This window comes from Miniopterus natalensis, chromosome X (genome assembly GCF_054644295.1).
Source record: "Miniopterus natalensis isolate mMinNat1 chromosome X, mMinNat1.hap1, whole genome shotgun sequence".
In the NCBI taxonomy this organism is placed as follows: Eukaryota; Metazoa; Chordata; class Mammalia; order Chiroptera; family Miniopteridae; genus Miniopterus; species Miniopterus natalensis.
This window is the reverse complement of record NC_142103.1, coordinates 24,654,451-24,672,727: the sequence shown is the minus strand read 5'-3', so window position 1 is coordinate 24,672,727 and position 18,277 is coordinate 24,654,451. Positions and strand designations below refer to the sequence as shown.

The 18,277-nt window shown below is 37.6% G+C and overlaps 1 protein-coding gene across 3 annotated transcripts in view; it reads left to right on the top strand.

Moving 5' to 3' along the window:
* The window catches only part of MID2 (midline 2), an 88,398-nt gene that overhangs the window by 59,713 nt on the left and 10,408 nt on the right, over nucleotides 1-18,277 (top strand). For all 3 annotated transcript variants that reach the window (XM_016198502.2, XM_016198494.2, XM_016198475.2), the window contains 3 exons: nucleotides 6,498-6,605; nucleotides 8,003-8,151; nucleotides 17,108-17,235. In XM_016198502.2, coding sequence (XP_016053988.2) covers nucleotides 6,498-6,605; nucleotides 8,003-8,151; nucleotides 17,108-17,235 — 385 coding nt within the window. The remainder of the gene's footprint in view (nucleotides 1-6,497; nucleotides 6,606-8,002; nucleotides 8,152-17,107; nucleotides 17,236-18,277) is intronic.

Sequence of the window (18,277 nt, the reverse complement as noted above, 5' to 3'; positions counted from 1 at the left end):
AACTTGGGCTGCTTCCAAATCTTGGCTAATGTAAATAACTCTGCAGCAAATATAGTGGCGCATATATTTTTTTAAATCAGTGTTTCAGGTTTCTTCAGCTATATCCCCAGAAGTGGAATCACTGGGTCATAAGGCAGTTCCATTTTTTTAAATAGATCTTTATTGATTTCAGAGACAGGAAGGGAGAGGGGAAGAGAAACATCAATGATGAGACAGTCATTGATCAGCTGCCTCCTGCATGCCCCCCCCCCCCCCCCCCGGGGACCAAGCCCACAACCTGAGCATGTGCCCTGACTGGAAATCGAGCCAAAAACTCCTGGTTTATGGGTCGACACTCAATCACTGTACCACACAAGCTTGGCATCAGTTCCATTTTTAATTTTTTGAGGAAACTTGGCACAGTTTTCCACAATGGCAACACCAATCTACATTCCCACTAACAGTGCTCATAGGTTCCCTTTTCTTCACGTCCCAGCCAGTATTTATTGTTTGTTGATTTATTGATGATAGACATTCTGACAGGTGTGAGGTGATATTTCATTGTAGACATAATTAGCATTTGTCTGATGATTAGTGATGTTGAGTATCTTTTCATATGTCTATTGGCCATCTGTATGTCTCCTTTGAGAAGTGTCTATTCAGGTCCTTTCCCATTTTTTAATTGGATTGTTTGTGTTTTTGGTGTTGACTTGTATAAATTCTTTATAAATTTTGGATATTAACCCTTTATGAGATGTATCATTGGTGAATATGTTCCCCCATTCAGTCTTTTCATTTTGTTGATGGTTTCTTTTGTTGTACAAAAACTTTGTAGGTTGATGTCCCATGTGTTTATTTTTTCTTTTGTTTCCCTTGCCCAAAGGACATTTCAGAAGAAATATTACTAGGAGAATTGTCCAAAATTTTACTGCCTGTTTTCTTCTAGCATCCAAATTGGAAAGGAAAAAAGAAAATTCATTATTTGCAGGTGGCATGACACTATATATAGAGAACCCTAAAGATTCCACCCAAAAACTACTGGAACAGATAAATGAATTCAATAATGTAGCAAGAGACAAAATAAATATCCAGAAGTCAGTTGCATTTTTTTTTAAATCCTCACCCGAGTATATTTTTCCCATTGCTTTTCAGAGAGAGTGGAAGGGAGAGGGAGAAAGAAAAACATGGATGTGAGAGAGACACATTGATTGGTTGCCTCCCACACCAGCCCTGACTGGGTCCGGGGATCAAGCCTTCAATTGAGGTACTTGCTCTTGATTGGAGTCAAACCTGGAACCCTTCAGCCTGAGGGCTGATGCTCTATCCACTGAACCAAACCGGCTAGGGCTCCGTTGTATTTTTATACACCAATAATGAACTATCAGAAAGGGAAACTAAGAAAGCAATCCTATTTACAATTGCATCAAAAAAATACCTAGAAATAAATTTAACCAAGGATGTAAAAGACCTGTACCCAGAAAATTATAAGACACTTAAGAAAGAAATTGAAGAAGATACAAATAAGTGGAAGCATGTACCATGTTCATGGATAGGAAGAATTAACATCTTTAAAATGTCCATACTACCCAAAGCAATCTATAGATTCAATCAATCCCTGTCAAGATACAAATGGTATATTTCATAGAACTAGAACAAATATTCCAAAAATTTATAAGGAACTACAAAAGACTCAGAATAGCCATAGCAATCTTGAGAAAGAAGAACAAATTGGAAGGCTCATATTACCTGATATCAGACTATACTGCAAGGCCATATTAATCAAAACAGCATGGTACAGGCATTAAAACATATATATATATAATGGTTTCAAGCCTAACATTTAATTCTTTAATCCACTTTGAGCTTATTCTTGTGTATAGTGTAAAAGGGTGAACTATTTTCATTTTTTTGCACATATCTGTCCAATTTGCCCAATACCAGTTATTGAATAGACTATTTTTACCTCATTGTATGTTCTTCCTTCCCTTGTTGAATATTAACTGACCATGAGGGTGTGGATTTATTTTTGGGCCCTCTATTCTTGTCCATTTTGTTGAGGATTTTAGCATCTATGTTCATTAGGGATATTGGCCTATAATATTCTTTCTTTGTAGTGTCATATCTTGTTTTGGAATTAAGATAATGCTGAGCTCATAAAATAAGCTTGCTAAGCTTCCCTCCTGTTGAATTTTTTGGACTAATTTGAGAAGGATAAGTGTTAGTTCTTCTTTGAATGTTTGTTAAAATTCACCTGTGAAGCCATCCAGTCCAGGACTTTTGTTCGTTGAAAGTTTATTGGTTACTGCTTCAGTTTCACTAGTTGTAATATGTCTGTCTTAATTCTCTGATTTTTTTTCTGATTCAGTTTTGGAAGATTGTATGTTTCTAGGAATTTATCCATTTTGTCCAGACCTCCCAATTTGTTGACGTATAATTGTTCGTAATATATTCTTACAATACTTTCTATTTCTGTGGTGTCAATTGTTACTTCTCTTTTTTCTGATTTTATTTATTTGGGCCATCTCTATTTTTTCTTGATGAGTCTGAATAAAGGTTTGTCAATCTCGTTTATCTTTTCAAAGAACCAGCTCTTGGTTTCATTGATATTTTTATATTGCTCTTTTATACTGAATTTTGTTTATTTCTGTTCTTGGATCTGGACCCAATACATCTTCTTAAAAAAGTTAACTATGGTCATTCTCTCCTTCTCCCCAAAAAATACTTCCCAAAGTTACCATATTAACTAAAGAACAATGTTCAATCGTGTTAGCTTGGCTCAAAATTTTCCTCCTTCTTTCCTTTTAATATGTGGCTATCCATCTTTCAGGCTCAATTCAAGTCATTTCTCATTCAGGCAATTTTTCTCTACTTTCCCAACAAGAATGATCTTTCTCTTTAATTTCTGTAAATTAAAGTCTACATCACTCGTAGGTATTTATTTTATGCTACCTTGACTTGTTTGTTTTATATGTATGGCTTTTCACTAGCCTGATTGCAAATTTATTGAGGGCATTGCACAAAAAGCGTGCTTAATAATGTATGATGATGAAGATGGTGATGATTTTTTGTTTGTTTGTTTCTGGGTATAGGATGAGGCAAAGGAAAGATTCTGGAGGTAAGGGGATGAATTAATGAGGTTTTTACACTAATAGTCCAAAAGGGTGATAAGAGCTTCAGCTGTTCCCTTGGCTCAGAGCCTCACTGTCTTACCAGAAGAACTTCAGTGAAACTAAAAAGGAGGGAAGGACTTGGGACTGCTATGGATTTATGTGGGAGATGAAGGAGAAATAGAAGTCACAGGTAACTGAACCTGAAAAACTGCAATAATGATAGTAACATTAACAAAAAAAGGGGAAATTGGGACTGGAAGCCAGATTTAGAGGGAAGATGATGAGTTTGTTTTTAGACATACTGAGTTTAGGGTAACTTGAGTAACCACGTGGACATGTTTAGCAAGCAGTGAGATACATTTCCACTCTCATTAAATTCAATTCAACAAATATTTACTGAACATCTACCATATGCCACTCACTATGCTGGCAAATAAGACACAACCCCTGCCTCCAGAGCTCATGTTTGAGCAGAAAAAAGAGACTAATAAATACCTATTATATAAGGTAATAAATGGTATAATTGACTTACATATAAAGCGTTTTAGGAATATAAATAAGAGACCAGTTGTTTTCAAAGCAGGTGAGAAATAGTTGCAGAAGTGATGATCTTTGAGCAGGGCCTGGAAAGATAGGTAAAAGTTTGTTCAATAAACAGAGAAATTACTTAAGTGAAAGGAGTGTCCTGAGCAAAGGCACAGGACATGGAGGTGTAAGAAGTGCAGGGGAACAACAAGTTGTCTGAAATAACTAAAGAGAATGGGATGACAGAATAAAGATGGATGGTGCAAAAGAGGTAACAGTGATCAGAAACTGAAGATAAGGACTTTGTTACAATCGTCTTGGGAGGAAGTATAGTGTGATGATTAAAGGTGTGGACTCCAGTTGGATATCTAGATACCATCTCTACCACTTACTAGGGATGTGGCTTGAGCAAGTCACTTTGTGCTCAGGTTTCCTCATCTGTAAAATGAGATTAATGGTATTTACCTCATCAAGTTGCTTTGGTGACTAAGAGAACTAGTACAGTTGTATCTGTAGGGGATAGATTCCAGGACCCCTCACAGATACCAAAATCTGTGAATACTCAAGACTCTTATATAAAATGGCATAGTATTGGCATATAACTTACATACATCCTCCTCTATACTTTAAATGATCTATCAATTATTTATAATACCTAATACAATGTAAATGCTATGTAAGTAGTTATTATACTGTATTGGTTAGGGAACGATGACAAGAAAAAAGTCTGTACATGTTCAGTACAGACGCAACTGTCATAGGCCTAACTACATAGTAAACATCAGCAACAATGTAACATTTTTAAAAATATGCTTTTATTGATTTCAGAGAGAGGGAGAGGGAGAGAGAGATAGAAACATGATGAGAGAGAAACATTGATTGGCTACCTCCTGCACTCCCCCTACTGGTGACCAAGCCTGCAACCCTGGCATATGCCCTGACCGGAAATTGAACAGGCAACCTCCTGGTGCATGGGAGGACACTCAGCCAACTGAGCCACACCAGCTGGGCTACATCATAACATTTTCCCCCTTGAATATTTTCAATTTGTGTTTGGTTGAATTCAAGGGTGCAGGACTGGCAGATATGCAAGGCCAACTGTATATGTAAACTGATTAGGACAGTACCTGGCATTTAGTGAGTGTTATGTAAAGGTTAGACCAATGCCTAAATTATAAGAAACAAGACGCTAAACAGTTGTATACTACACCATCAGCAGCCTCAAAAAGAAACTATAAATAAGAATGGTTTAAGTCTCCAGATACTCTAAGCACGGATCCAGGGAACACTAGATGAATCTCTTATTATCAAATGAGTAGGAGTTCTTTGAGAGGGTGAGATTATTTCCTTGGAAAGGTAGATCCAATTTAGGGCAAGGATGAGGAGTCAGAAAAAATTAGAATGGCCAGAGTGGGACTGTTCATTCAGAATAAATGGAAGCTCTCATTTTAGCATTCCCCCTGGAAAATGGAAATAAAACAAAATAAGGTTGAAATTCAGCAAGCATATTTTATTTCAGTTAAGAAAGAAACAGAAAATTGGCCAATTGGGGACCTTAGAGGATGAGAGAGGAGGCAGCATAGTCCAAAGACAGGTATTTTTCTAGGCTTGGAATATATAAAGGAATTCTCTGAAGAGAGCTAGCAATTAGAAATGCAGCCCTACCTTGGTAATAAAGCACATCTGGCCCTTTGAGATTTGATGCTCAAGTAACCCATTGTCTGTTCCCTAGCCTTCTAGAGCTCTGCTTGAGTGATCCTTGAATAGACTCTTGGAATGATTGTGCTTCCCTGTGTGACTGCTCTGTGTGCTGCTGAAATGGAACTGAACCTCGTCCACCCTCCCAGCCAGCCCAAGGGTCTCACTTGACAGAGCTCGGTTTGAATTCTGGTTTTACCACTTATTAGCTATGTGATCTTGAGCAAGTCACTAAAAGTCTCTGTGTCTCAGTTTCCCCATCTGCAAAATGCAGATAAAAATGGCTCTATATTATAAAGTGTTTGTGATAGTTACATGAAATAATTTATCTATAAAGTAATTGGTACATTAAATGTTTAAAAGATGTAAGTTGATTTCCCCTTCCTTCCCCTTTACCCCTGGGCTGCCCAAAGATCCCCTGCTCTCATTTAACCCTTCTGGGAGATTCCTACCATCTAATGTTAGTAGTAGTGGAAATGGAAAGAAGGAAAAATAAGTACATGGAAAAATAATAAACAATGATGGCTTTTTTCCCCAATCCCACTCTGATTTTTCAGTGGAGATACTTTGATGTAGCAAGCATCCCATAATCAGAAAGGTATTCAGATACTGGACAGCTCAAGGTGAGAAATATCTACTAAGACATGATGACAACTATGTGAAAATATACCTACACACACATGTATTTAATTTGAAGATATAGCTGCACATTCATATATTTTAAAATTAGAAGGGAATAAGGAAAACTGAAAACATTTTTGTTAGGATGGTAGAAATATGTTGTTGTAATATTATCTTAATATTATTGCACCTGTGAAGAGGGATACTCTTTCCATGACATACTTAAATCTCCTTACCCTCTTTCCAAAAGAACAGCAGGAGGACAGGGTGCTGGAGTAAAGGGAATTGCACAGTGGGAATAACATGCCCCCATCTCATCTGTCCTTCTGCCCAGCCTTCCATTAATCATCATGATCTACCAGAGGCCAGAGAGTTTCCTGTCTGTGGTGCTTCAATGCCCTTGCATCATTAATATCATCATCTCTACCCTTCTTCTAGGAGTGGATCTTATGAGGGAGGTATGGAAGAAGTTGTGCATGTTTAGCTGTCAGTCTGAACCTTTCAGAGAGCCAGCAGGGGACAAAGGCAGCCATCACTGTGTAATATTCTGGACTTTCTTGGCAGGTGAATACTGCTATGCATGAGGCAAAGCTTATGGAAGAATGTGACGAGTTGGTAGAGATCATCCAGCAGAGGAAGCAAATGATTGCTGTCAAAATCAAAGAGACAAAGGTAAAGCACAGCGCTTCAGTGAGGCAAAGGCAGAATTGACCTTACAAATGTCAAGGTGTCATCCTGAAGATTCCAGTTTGAATTTGGATCATGAAAGCAAGAAGAAATGAGGTTTTAGGGAGGGAAGCAAAGAAGCAATGTTTGGCTTAGTGATCTGAATCCCATAAAAATGCTGGCAGTTCTGGGGTATTGGGAACATTCTTTATCTTGACTTGGTTTCTGGTAACATGGGTGTATGTATATGCAAAAAATCATTGAGTTGCACACTTCACATTTGGGTGCTTTGCTGTATGTATGTTATAAGTCAATACAAAAAGAAAAAATAGTGGTAGGAATGTGGGCCAGAATTATGGAAGTACCATGAATGCCAAGATAAGGACTTTGGGCTTAATTTGAAAGGCATAGATAGCTAAACTATTCTAGTTTCTTAGGAAGAGAGAAGACTGATTAATATGGCAGAGTTGTGCAGGGTATATCAGAATGGGATGATACTGAAGTCAAGGAAGCAAGTTAGGAAACTTATGGAATGATTCTTGGTATGAGTTCATGAAGACCTAACCCAGGGAAGTGGCAGCACAAGCTGAAGGGAAGAACATAACAGGCATCTTAGAAAGGAAATTATGGGAATCATCAGCTGATTAGATAGAAAAGATGAAGGACACAGAGAAGACTTCTAGGCTTTTAGCTTGGAACTGAAGAATCATGATCAAGAAAGTCAGGTATGAGCCTCCAAACATCTATATGGTTTTAGGCTTGTTGGTCTGCTGGTCAGCATAGTGATTAAAACCTCATACTGTGTATGCAATGTGAGATGTTATGAGAGCCTAGAGCGATGATCAATACTTTATGCCATACTGGGTGGTTCCAAATAACACAGGAACTGAAGTTTTTGAGAACACAGATCTGTGAACACATAGGTATGTGTAAAGATACTTAGAGAAATATATACATAGAAATGTATAGCCTCATAAAGAAAAAGGAGGTACTTTTTATTAAACATGTATGTGAAAATATATTGACAATAAAATGTAAACAATGGTGATCCCTGGGTGGCAGGGTTTCTTTTTATACTTTTTATTTTCTAAATTTTCTATGTGAATATGCATTGCTTTTATGACCAGAAAAATTAATGTTATCAATAAAAAGAAGAGGTAGATAACCTAGAGTACATGACTGTGTTGCAGGGTAAGTAAGCAGGCTGTAGGTGGGACGAGCTGGCATGACAGACATAGAAGGTAGGGTGAGAAGATGAATGGTTAGTAAAGAGACCATTGGATATTAATGTTAATTGTCCTTATTTTTAGAGTCACTGAAGCAGATCTCCTTCTTGTTGTTTTATTGTTTTTAATTAAGCACTGGATGTTTTCTCTTATTTTTCTGTTGCTAATTCCTTTAAGGTTATGAAACTGAGAAAGTTGGCACAGCAGGTTGCTAATTGCCGCCAGTGTCTTGAACGGTCAACAGTCCTCATCAACCAAGCTGAGCATATCCTGAAAGAAAATGACCAAGCACGGTTTCTTCAGTCTGCAAAAAATATCGCTGAGAGGTGAGTTCCTTATACTATTTTGACATGCCTGCTTTTATGAAAAGCAGCCATCTTAAAGTCATTTAATTCTGTTTAGGCATGTATGTAGCAGCTGTCACCTGAAGATTTTACCAGCTAGTTAGTTACTAAGCCTCAGTGATAGATTGCCCTGTGGATTCCTCGCACCTTTCTCTTCTCTATAGCCTACCAGCTCTCTATTTGCAAAGAATCTGAGATCTGAAGTGAAACATTGTTCATTATAGTCACTAAGGCTTCAAGGGGTTATAGTGGTCCATTAGGCCAGATTTTATCTCCTTATATCTCCTTCTCATTCATTGAAGACTTTGGCTCCAGGTTCACAGTATTCTTTTCTATTGCTTCTGCCATTATTCATGGTGATGTTAGCAGCATCCACATGGATGACGCATCTAATACTCTAGCCATCTAGTCTCCTAGCTTCTTGCCATGCTGTCTTCAAGTGATCCTCACTTCTGCTCCATTTCACCCACCCACTTCTATGGCCCACATGCTAAACTTCACCATCACTTATAATTACACTTAAATCACAAATAAAAACATTCCGCATTCTAACTACAACCTCTGTACTTAAATTTGTCTGATTTTCTTCCAGTACATCTATTCTTCAACTTCATTGGGACCTCTAAGTTCTGACTCCAACCTACCAGCTACGTACTGTCTTCACAACTGCCTTCACTTCTTTCTTTGGCCTATTTAGGATCTGTGATTTCTCACATTAGCTACTCTCTTTAATATCCCCAGTTCCCTAGCCCCACTGTCTTCTTATCACACCAGCCTGATAATAGTCCAACCCAGCTATTCCCACCTTTTCCATGACTGTATTTGAGGTGCAAAATCCTGCTGGAGAAAATCATATAACCAAAGAGATTGGTAGGTGCTACTACACCACAAATTCATGGCCTCTATTCTCACTTGAGCCCTCAGTACTGACCTGAAATCCTTCTGTGTTGCTTTGGTCAGCTGTCTTTTCCCTTGTTTCCATAATGGCTATTTCAAATTTTCTGTGCTCATCTCAAAATTCCAACCCTGCCATCTTCCTGCTCATGCTCAGCAAATGACTTTACCTCCTATTTTACAGAGAGAGTGGTATGTATGAAATGATAAATTCCTCAACATCTCATACCATACTGCAGGGCATACCTACAACCACATCTATCACTTTCATCTTCCTTCTGGTTATAATGGAAGGGATTTCCCTTCATTTGTGCTTTGGTCACATGCCTCCTTTTTTTTTACTTCAATTTCATCACCACTCTAGTAGACCTCACATATACTTTTAAACTCATTCATGTCTCTCCTATCAAAAAAGTAATAATACCCACAACCCTCCTCCACCTCCAGTTCCTGTAGATATTGCCCTATCCCTATCCTTTCCTTCACAGTAAATGTCTTGAAATATTTTCCATTTCCTCACTTCTAATTTGTTCTTAGACATTTAAAAGTTATTTATATTAAAGAAATACTTGTATAGTTAAATAAGTCAAATATTACTAATAGTCATATTGTAAGAAATAACAGTCTCCTCCTCACCCAATTTCTGATCTCCATCAATTATAATACTGAGCATTTACTTGTTGCTGGGCATTATTCTAATTCTTTGTAAGTAAACTGAACCCACAGAAACCTTTATGAGATAGACCCTATTATTATCCCTATTTTTAAAATGAAGTTGCGTGACTTCCCTAAGGTCACCCAACTAGTAAGGGGTAGAAATAAGATTCAAACCCAGGAATTCTAATGCCATAGTCTATACTTTTAAAACAAAACCAAGTAATTTTAGCTCTATTACCTCTTTCTATTGGTTCTAAATAATATCTTTATACTGCAATTTTTATTCGGTTTTGTTAATTTGAGAGGGAGAAACATTGATGTGAGAGAGACACATCAATTAGTTGCCTCCCGCACATGCCCCGACTAGGGCTGTGGATCAGGCCTGCAACCAAGAGGTATGTCCCCTTGGCCGGAATTGAATCTGGGACACTTCAGTCCGAGGGCCGACACTTTAATCACTGAGCAAAACCAGCTAGGGAAATTTAAATTTTTTATTGAATATATTAGGGTGACATTGGTTAATAAATTTATATAGGTTTCAGGTGTACAATCCTATAATATATCAACTGTATATTGTATTGTGTGTTCACCACCCCAAGACAAGTCAGTCTCCTTCCATCACTGTGTATTCTCCTTATACTCTCTTCAACCTCCACCCACCCCCCTTTCCCTCTGGTAATCACCATGCTGTTTTCTGTGTCTATGACTTTATTTATTGCTTAATCTCTTTACCTTTTTCACCTAGCCACCCAACCCCCCTTTCCTCTGATAGCTGTCAGTCCATTCTCTATCTATGAATCTGTTTCTATTTTGTTTGTTAGTTTATTTTCTTCATTCGATTCCACATATAAATGAAATCATATGGTATTTGTCTTTCTCTGACTGGCTAATTTCATTTAGCATAATGCTTTCCAGGTTCATCCATGCTGTTCCAAAAGGTAAGATTTCCTTCTTTTTCACTGCTGAGTAGTATTTCATTGTGAAAATGTACCACATATTTTTTACCTACTCATCTAATGATGGACACTTGGGCCACTTAAAAATCATGGCTATTGTAAATAGCACTGCAATGAATATAGGGGTGCATGTATTCTTTCAAATGAGTGTTTTGGGTTTCTTTGTATATACTCCCAGGAGTAGAATCATTGGATCATAAGGCAATTCCATTTTTAATTTTTTGAGGAAACTCCATACTGTTTTCCACAGTGGCTGTACCAATCTGCATTCTCACCAAGAGTGCACAAAGGTTCCCTTTTCTCCACATCCTGGCGAGCACTTGTTCTTTGTTGATTTATTGATGATAGCCATTCTGACAGGTGTGAAATGATATCTCATTGTGGTTTAATTTATATCTCTCTGATGATTAGTGATGTTGAGCATCTTTTCACATGTCTATTGGCCATCTGTATGTCCTCTTTGGAGAAGGGTCTATTTAGGTCCTTTCCCATTTTTTAATTGGGTTGTCTGTCTTCTTGGTGTTGAGTTGTATAAGTTCTTTATATATATTTTAGATACTAAGCCCTTATCAGCCGTATCATTGGCAAATATGTTCTCCCATTCAGTGGGTTCCTGTTTCATTTGTTGATGGTTTCTTTTTTTGTGCAAAAGCTTTTTAGTTCGATGTAGTCCCATTTGTTTATTTTTACATTTGTTTCCCTTGCCCAAGGATATATATCAGCAAAAATACTGTTACAAAATATGTCTGAAATTTTACTGCCTATGTTTTCTTCTAGGATTTTTATGGTTTAACAACTTACATTTAAATCTTTAATCTATTTTGAGTTTATTCTTGTATATGATGCCAGAAGGCAGTCTACTTTCATTTTCTGCATGTACCTGTCCAATTTTCCCAGCCTCACTTATTGAAGAGACTGTCTTCACCCCATTGTATGTTCCTGCCTCCTTTGTCAAATATTAATTGACCATAAAAGTGTGGGTTTATTTCTGGGCTCTCCATTCTGTTCCATTGAGCAATATGCCTGACTTTGTGCCAATACCATGCTGTTTTGATTACTATGGCCTTATAGTGTAGTTTGACATTATGTAGTGTGATATCTCCAACTTTGTTTTTCTTTCTCAAGATTGCTGTGTTTATTTGAGGTCTTTTGTGGTTCCATATAAGTTTTTGGAATATTTGTTCTAGTTCTGTGAGATGTGCCATTGATATTTCAGTAGGAATTGCCTTGAATCTACAGATTGCTTTGGGTAGTGTGGACATTTTAATGATGTTAATTTTTCCTATCCATGAACACAGTATATGCTTTCGCTTATTTTTATCTTCCCCAATTTTTTTCTTCAGTCTCTTATAATTTTCCAAGTACAGGTCTTTTACCTCATTGGTTGAATTTATTCCTAGGTACCTTATATATATATTTTTTGGTTGCAATAGTAAATGGGATTGTTTTCTTAGTTTTCCTTTCTGATATTTCATTATTGATGTATAAAACTGCCACTGCTTTGTGAATATTAATGGTGTATCCTGCTACTTTGCCTAATTCATTTATTAAATCTAGTAGATTTTTGATGGAGTCTTTATGGTTTTCTACATACAATATCATGTCATCTGCAAATAATGACAACTTTACTTTCTCCTTTCCAATTTGGATGCTTTTTATATCTTCTTCTGGTCTGATCACTGTTGCTAGGACTTCCAGTAATATGTTGAATAAGATCCGTTTCTTTGAAAAGATAAACAAAATTGACAGGCCTTTAACCAGACTTATCAAGAAGAGAGAGAACCCAAATAAATAAAATCAGAAATGAAAGAGAAGTAACAACCGACACCACAAGGCTTCTCCTGTGAAGCCCTGTCTTGTTCCTGATATTAGGGGAAATACTTTTAGTTTTTGCCCATTGAGTATGTTGTTGGCTGTGTGTTTGTCATATATGGCCTTTATTATGTTGAGGTATGATCCCTCTATTTGCACTTTTCTGAGAGTTTTTATCATAAATGGGTGCTGGATTTTATCAAATCAATGCTCTTTCTATATCTATTGATATGATCATGTGATTATTATCCTTCATTTTGTTTATGTGATGTATCATGTTTATTGATTTGTTAATATTGTACCAGCCTTGCATCCCCAGAATAAACCCCACTTGATCATGGTGTATGATCTTTTTAATGTATTGCTGGATCTGATTTGTTAATATTTTGTTGAGGATTTTATCATCTATGTTCATCAGGGATACTGGCCTCTAATTTTCTTTCTTTGTAGTGTCTTTATCTGGTTTTGGAAGTAGGATAATGCAGGCCTCATAAAATGAGCTTGGGAGTCTTTCCTCCTGTTGAATTTTTTGGAATAGTTTAAGAAGGATAGGTGTTAGTTCTTTGAATGTGTGGTAAAATTCTCCTGTGAAGGCATCTGGTCCAGGACTTTGGTTTGCTGGAAGTTTTTTTTATTGCTGCTTTGATTTCGCTAGCTGTAAACTGTCTTCCCAGATTCTCTGATTTTTCCTGATTCAGTTATGGAAGATTGTATGTTTCTAGGAATTTATCTTTTTCATCTGGATCGTCCAATATTTGACATATGGTTATTTGTAATATTTTCTTACAATTCTTTTGTGTTTCTGTGGTGTCAGTTGTTACTTTTCCCCTTTCATTTCTGATTTTATTTAATTGGGTTCTCTTCTTTTCTTGATGAGTCTGGTTAATGGTTTCTCAATCTTGTGTATCTTTTAAAAGAAACAGATCTTAGTTTCATTGATCTTTTGTATTTTTTTTTTTTTTTAGCCTCTATGTCATTTATTTTGTTCTAATCTTTTTTTTCTCTAAAATATATCTTTATTGATTTCAGAGAGAGGAAGGGAGAGGGAGAGAGAGAGATAGAAACATCAATGATGAGAGAGTCATTGATAGAGCCTGCAACCCGGGCATGTGCCCCTACCGGGAATTGAACCCCAATAGCCTGCATCCTAGGTCAATGCTCAACTGCTGAGCCACGCCCGGGCGGGCTGTTCTAATCCTTGTTATTTCCTTTCTTCTACTTACCTTGGGCTTTGTTTGTTCTTTTTTTTTTTTAGTTCTTTTAGGTGTAGGGTTAGATCGTTTATTTGAGATTTTTCTTGCTTCTTGAGGTTCACCTGTAATGCTATGGACTTCCATCTCAGGACAGCTTTTGCTGTGTCCCAAAGATTTTGGGTTGTTGTATGTCCGTTTTCATTTGTCCCCAGGTAAATTTTGATTTCTTCCTTGACCTTATTGTTAACCCATTCATTATTTAAAGACATGTTATTTAGCCTCCATGTTTTTATAATGTGTTTCAGTTTTTTATTGTAATTGATTTTTAGTTTTATACCACTATGGTCAGAGAAGATGCTTGATATGATTTCAGTCTTCTTGAATTTATTAAGACTTATTTCACTTCCTTACATGTGGTCTATCTTTGAGAATATTCCATGTGCGCTTGAAAATAATGTATAGTATGCTGCTTTATCAATTAAATCCAACCGATCCAGTGTGTCATTTTAGGTCACTGTTGCCCTGTTGATTTTTTGTCTGGAAGATCTCTCCATTGATGTCAGTGGGATGTTAAAGTCCCCTACTATGACTGTATTGCCGTTGAACTCTCCCTTGATGTCCACCAAGATTTTCTTCATATATTTAGGTGCTCCTATGTTGGGTGCATATATGTTTACAAGAGCTATATCCTCTTGTTGGAGCGATCCCTTCAGTTACGTAGTGACCTTCTTTGTCTCTTTTATGACCTTTGTTTTGAAGTCTATTTTGTCTTATATTAATATTGCTACCCCAGCTTTTTTTTAAATTTCCATTTTCTTGAAATATTTTTTTCCATCCCTTCATTTTCAGCCTATGTGTATCTTTTGTTCTGAGGTGGGTCTTCACCTGATCTTCCTCCAGAGCCATCTGAAAAAAACTGTAGGGTGGACCCAGGCTGGCTGTGACCCAAAGATCCTTCCACAGGCACACGTTCAGTAGCTGAGGCCAGCAGAGTTGGGAAGACTGGGCTAGTTGGTCCCCTTCACGGGAGCCGCATGGTCATGTACTCAATGGTGGGAAAATGGCCTACTCCAGAGCCATGCCATTTAGTCTCTTCCAGAGTCTCCAACTCTACCTCCCTCAGGAGGAGTGAGTCGCAGGTTCAGGTTTTGTGCAGCCAGCTGTCCCCTCTTCAGGAGCAAACTCAGCAGGGTGGAGCCTCTAGGGTTCCAGAGGACAGATCATATGAATCTCCCTTTGAGGTTGGTGCCAGGCAAGTCCACAGGAGGGTGCCAAGCACTTTGTCTTGGTCGCAGACAATAGCCTCCAAGGGAGACACACTCCAAATGTCCCAGCTCTGAGCAGCACGTTCTTCACCCCCTCAAGAAACTGAGCTCAGCATGGTGGAGCCACTGGGACTTGGTAGGGTAGATCCAGTCTCCTGTGGGGGGTGGTGCCAGCAAGCCTGTAGGATGGGGACGGGCATTTCTTCTCCTTCCCAGCAAGAGCCTCTTAGGCATACCTGCACCAAAGATCCCAGCTCCGAACAGGACTCCGATCCCCCCACATGACAGTTCACATAAATGGAAAAACTGTCTATCAGAAAGGCAGGTCAAATGAATCTCTCACTGGGAAATAGTACAGGCTGAGCTCACAGGGGAGATAAAATTGGCCCCCTTGTGATGTAGCCACACAACCCAGTACCCATCTGTCTGATTCTCAGACAAAAGCCTCCCTGGGAGACACACTCCAAAAGTCCCAGCTCTGCATGGCAGTCTGATCCCTCTACCCTCTATGGGACTGAGCTCTGCAGGGCAGGGTGGCAGAGTGGTAGGGTAGTCCAAGTGATTCAACAGGTGTGGGGGCAGCACCACCAGTGTGGTCGAGGTGGGGAAGAAATGTCCACTTTCCAAAGCTACACAGTTCAATCACAGTCTGAATCTCTGTCAGGAGCTTCTCCAGAAAAAGAACTCCCTGAAGTTCTCTGCTGGGTGCTGCTTGCAGACCCCTCTGCAGGACCAAAGCATGGCAGAAGGGAGTTGCCAGTAGTTGAAGGACAGGGCAGTGCACTCCCTAGGTGGCTGGTGCTGTAACAGTAGGAGTGCTCGACCCTGGGAAGGTGACATCTGGGACTCTAGCAGGCTCCTTTCTCTCCCAGGTGGAGTGAATCCCCACTGATTTTCACCACCAGATGCTATGTGAGCTCCTCTTCTCATCTCTATTGCTCCGGGTTAAGGATCCCAGTACAGGATTGAGAACCCACGCTCCTGGGGAGAGGGAATTTTACAGCCGAAATACCCTTTCTGTGTCTCAACCCTTCTTGTAAATCCTTGGTTATGTCAGTTCAGCTAGGCTTCAGTTGATTATTCAGGTTGATTGCTCTATAATTTAGCTGTAAATCTTGTTTGGCACTGGGAGCATGTAAGTGTAGCTTCCACCTGCAGCCATCATTGGAATCCATACCTGCATTTTTTTTTAAAAAGGAATTGTCTTAAATGGTTAAGGGTATACTATTGAGAAGCCAATGAATGTGGGTTCAGTTATATTTTATATCTTTTTTTTCCCTAACCCTTACTGGTTGTGTGACCTTGGGGAAGTTACTTAATCTTTCTATGTGTCAACTTTCTTATTTAAAAAATGGAAATAACATTTACTACACAGGGTTATGGTAAGGAATAAATTAGATAATGTATATAAAGTATGTGTGTATCTATGTATATACAGTGTGTATGTATGTATGTATGTATATAAAGTATGTATGTAAAAATATTAAATACTCAATAAATGTTAGTACTTGTGTTGTTGTTCTTAGTCATTCAGTTATTCAGCAATTATTTATTCACCATGTGTTCAATACTGTGTTAGGGATCATGGAAGATATGAGGTACAAAATATGAACCCTGCTCTTAAGATGCTTAGAATTAGTTGAGGAGATAAAACTAGCACAACATTATACAATTAGAGATCAATACAGTTAAATGAAAATGTTATAAAAGATCAAATAAAGTACAGTAGTTAGGGGAAGGCTTTAACTCAGCTCCAGTGTGCTGGCTTATTGATTAGCATAAAAAATACATGGGGAGAAAAAATATCTCTCAAACTGCTCTTACCAAGCCTTCAGAGGTCTAGTTTTGATGCCTCCTGCCAGATAGAAATTGATGCGGGTGGGAGGGGGAATCCTATATTTATTCTCAAAATTAAAACAAGATGGGGGAGTGTGTTTGAGAAGTAAACATATGTGAATAAATATGGTATAACCCTTAATTGGTTCCTGACGATTAGCATTTAAATGGTTTCCGCTGGCAAAGCACAGCTATGATTATTTTTCACTTAATGAATCAAGCCCTACAAGTCATTTATTTTCACCTTGTTAAACCAGAAATTAAACACTAGGTAAAGATTACAAACTTATTTTGATGTATAATAACGTACTTTTTTCTTTTGCAGGGTTGCTATGGCAACTGCATCTTCTCAAGTTTTGATTCCTGACATCAATTTTAATGATGCCTTTGAAAACTTTGCTTTAGATTTTTCCAGAGAAAAGAAATTGCTGGAGGGGCTAGATTATTTAACAGGTGTGAAAATACTGTTCATTCTTTCCTATTTTAATTTTTTCTTTTGGTGTGTTTATACTTTAAAATAATCTGAAAAGGACAATATTTATAATGAAAATGCTTTTATAATCTATGAAATGATACATGTATCTTACCATATTTTAGTTCATGTAACAAAAAAGAAAGATGATTTGTCAAATATTTCTGGGGCAGAATAGGTATAAAATCCATACTTACAGATAAAAAACAAGAAGTTGCTGAAGAATTTCTCCTTATGAGCCTATCAGTAATATATTGTCACTTGTTATGGGGGTAGAACTCAGGTAGCAATTATGGAATATTAGAGAATGTCCCACATGGGTACAGTTACCACTCAAATGGTTTTAAGGAAACTTAAGAATTGGCAGATTAGGAAGAAAAATGTAAGAAATGCCTGGCTTGCAGACAATTTTAGAAAATGAGAGAATGCAACCAGCCTTTGAAAAATGCTGGCTACATTCAGGATTATTTGAATGATCATTTCATGAGAAAAATACACACACATAATAACTTTGCATTTGTGGTTATTTTTGTTAATATATTAAAATAACTGTCATTTATTGAACATCTACTTTATGCTAGACACTGTATATTAATTTTATGTCATGAGTCCTTGCAACAAATCTATGATGTAATTATCATATTTATTTTACAGATGAAGGAACACATATTATTTTGCACTTTGGTATACTGCCAAACATATATAGTAAAACTTACTTTGAAATAAAAAGTAAAAGTTGAACGTCGTGTAATAAGAAAACCGTGTGACTACTTTGGTCTAATATTACATGTGTTTGCAGAATAGACAATTGGTCATTCATTTCAATAACTTAGGCTTATATCTGCATAAAATATCTTTATCATTGAAGCAAAGGTGATTTGGGGGAACTTAAGGTCTTTGCCCTTTGCTTCAGGTTCTGTAGTATGTGAAATGTAAAGCTTCCTATTAAAATCTTACAACAAGATGTTGTGTTGGGCAGCAAGAGTAATGATTGTAAAATTCCAGAACAGAAAGTGTGCTTTC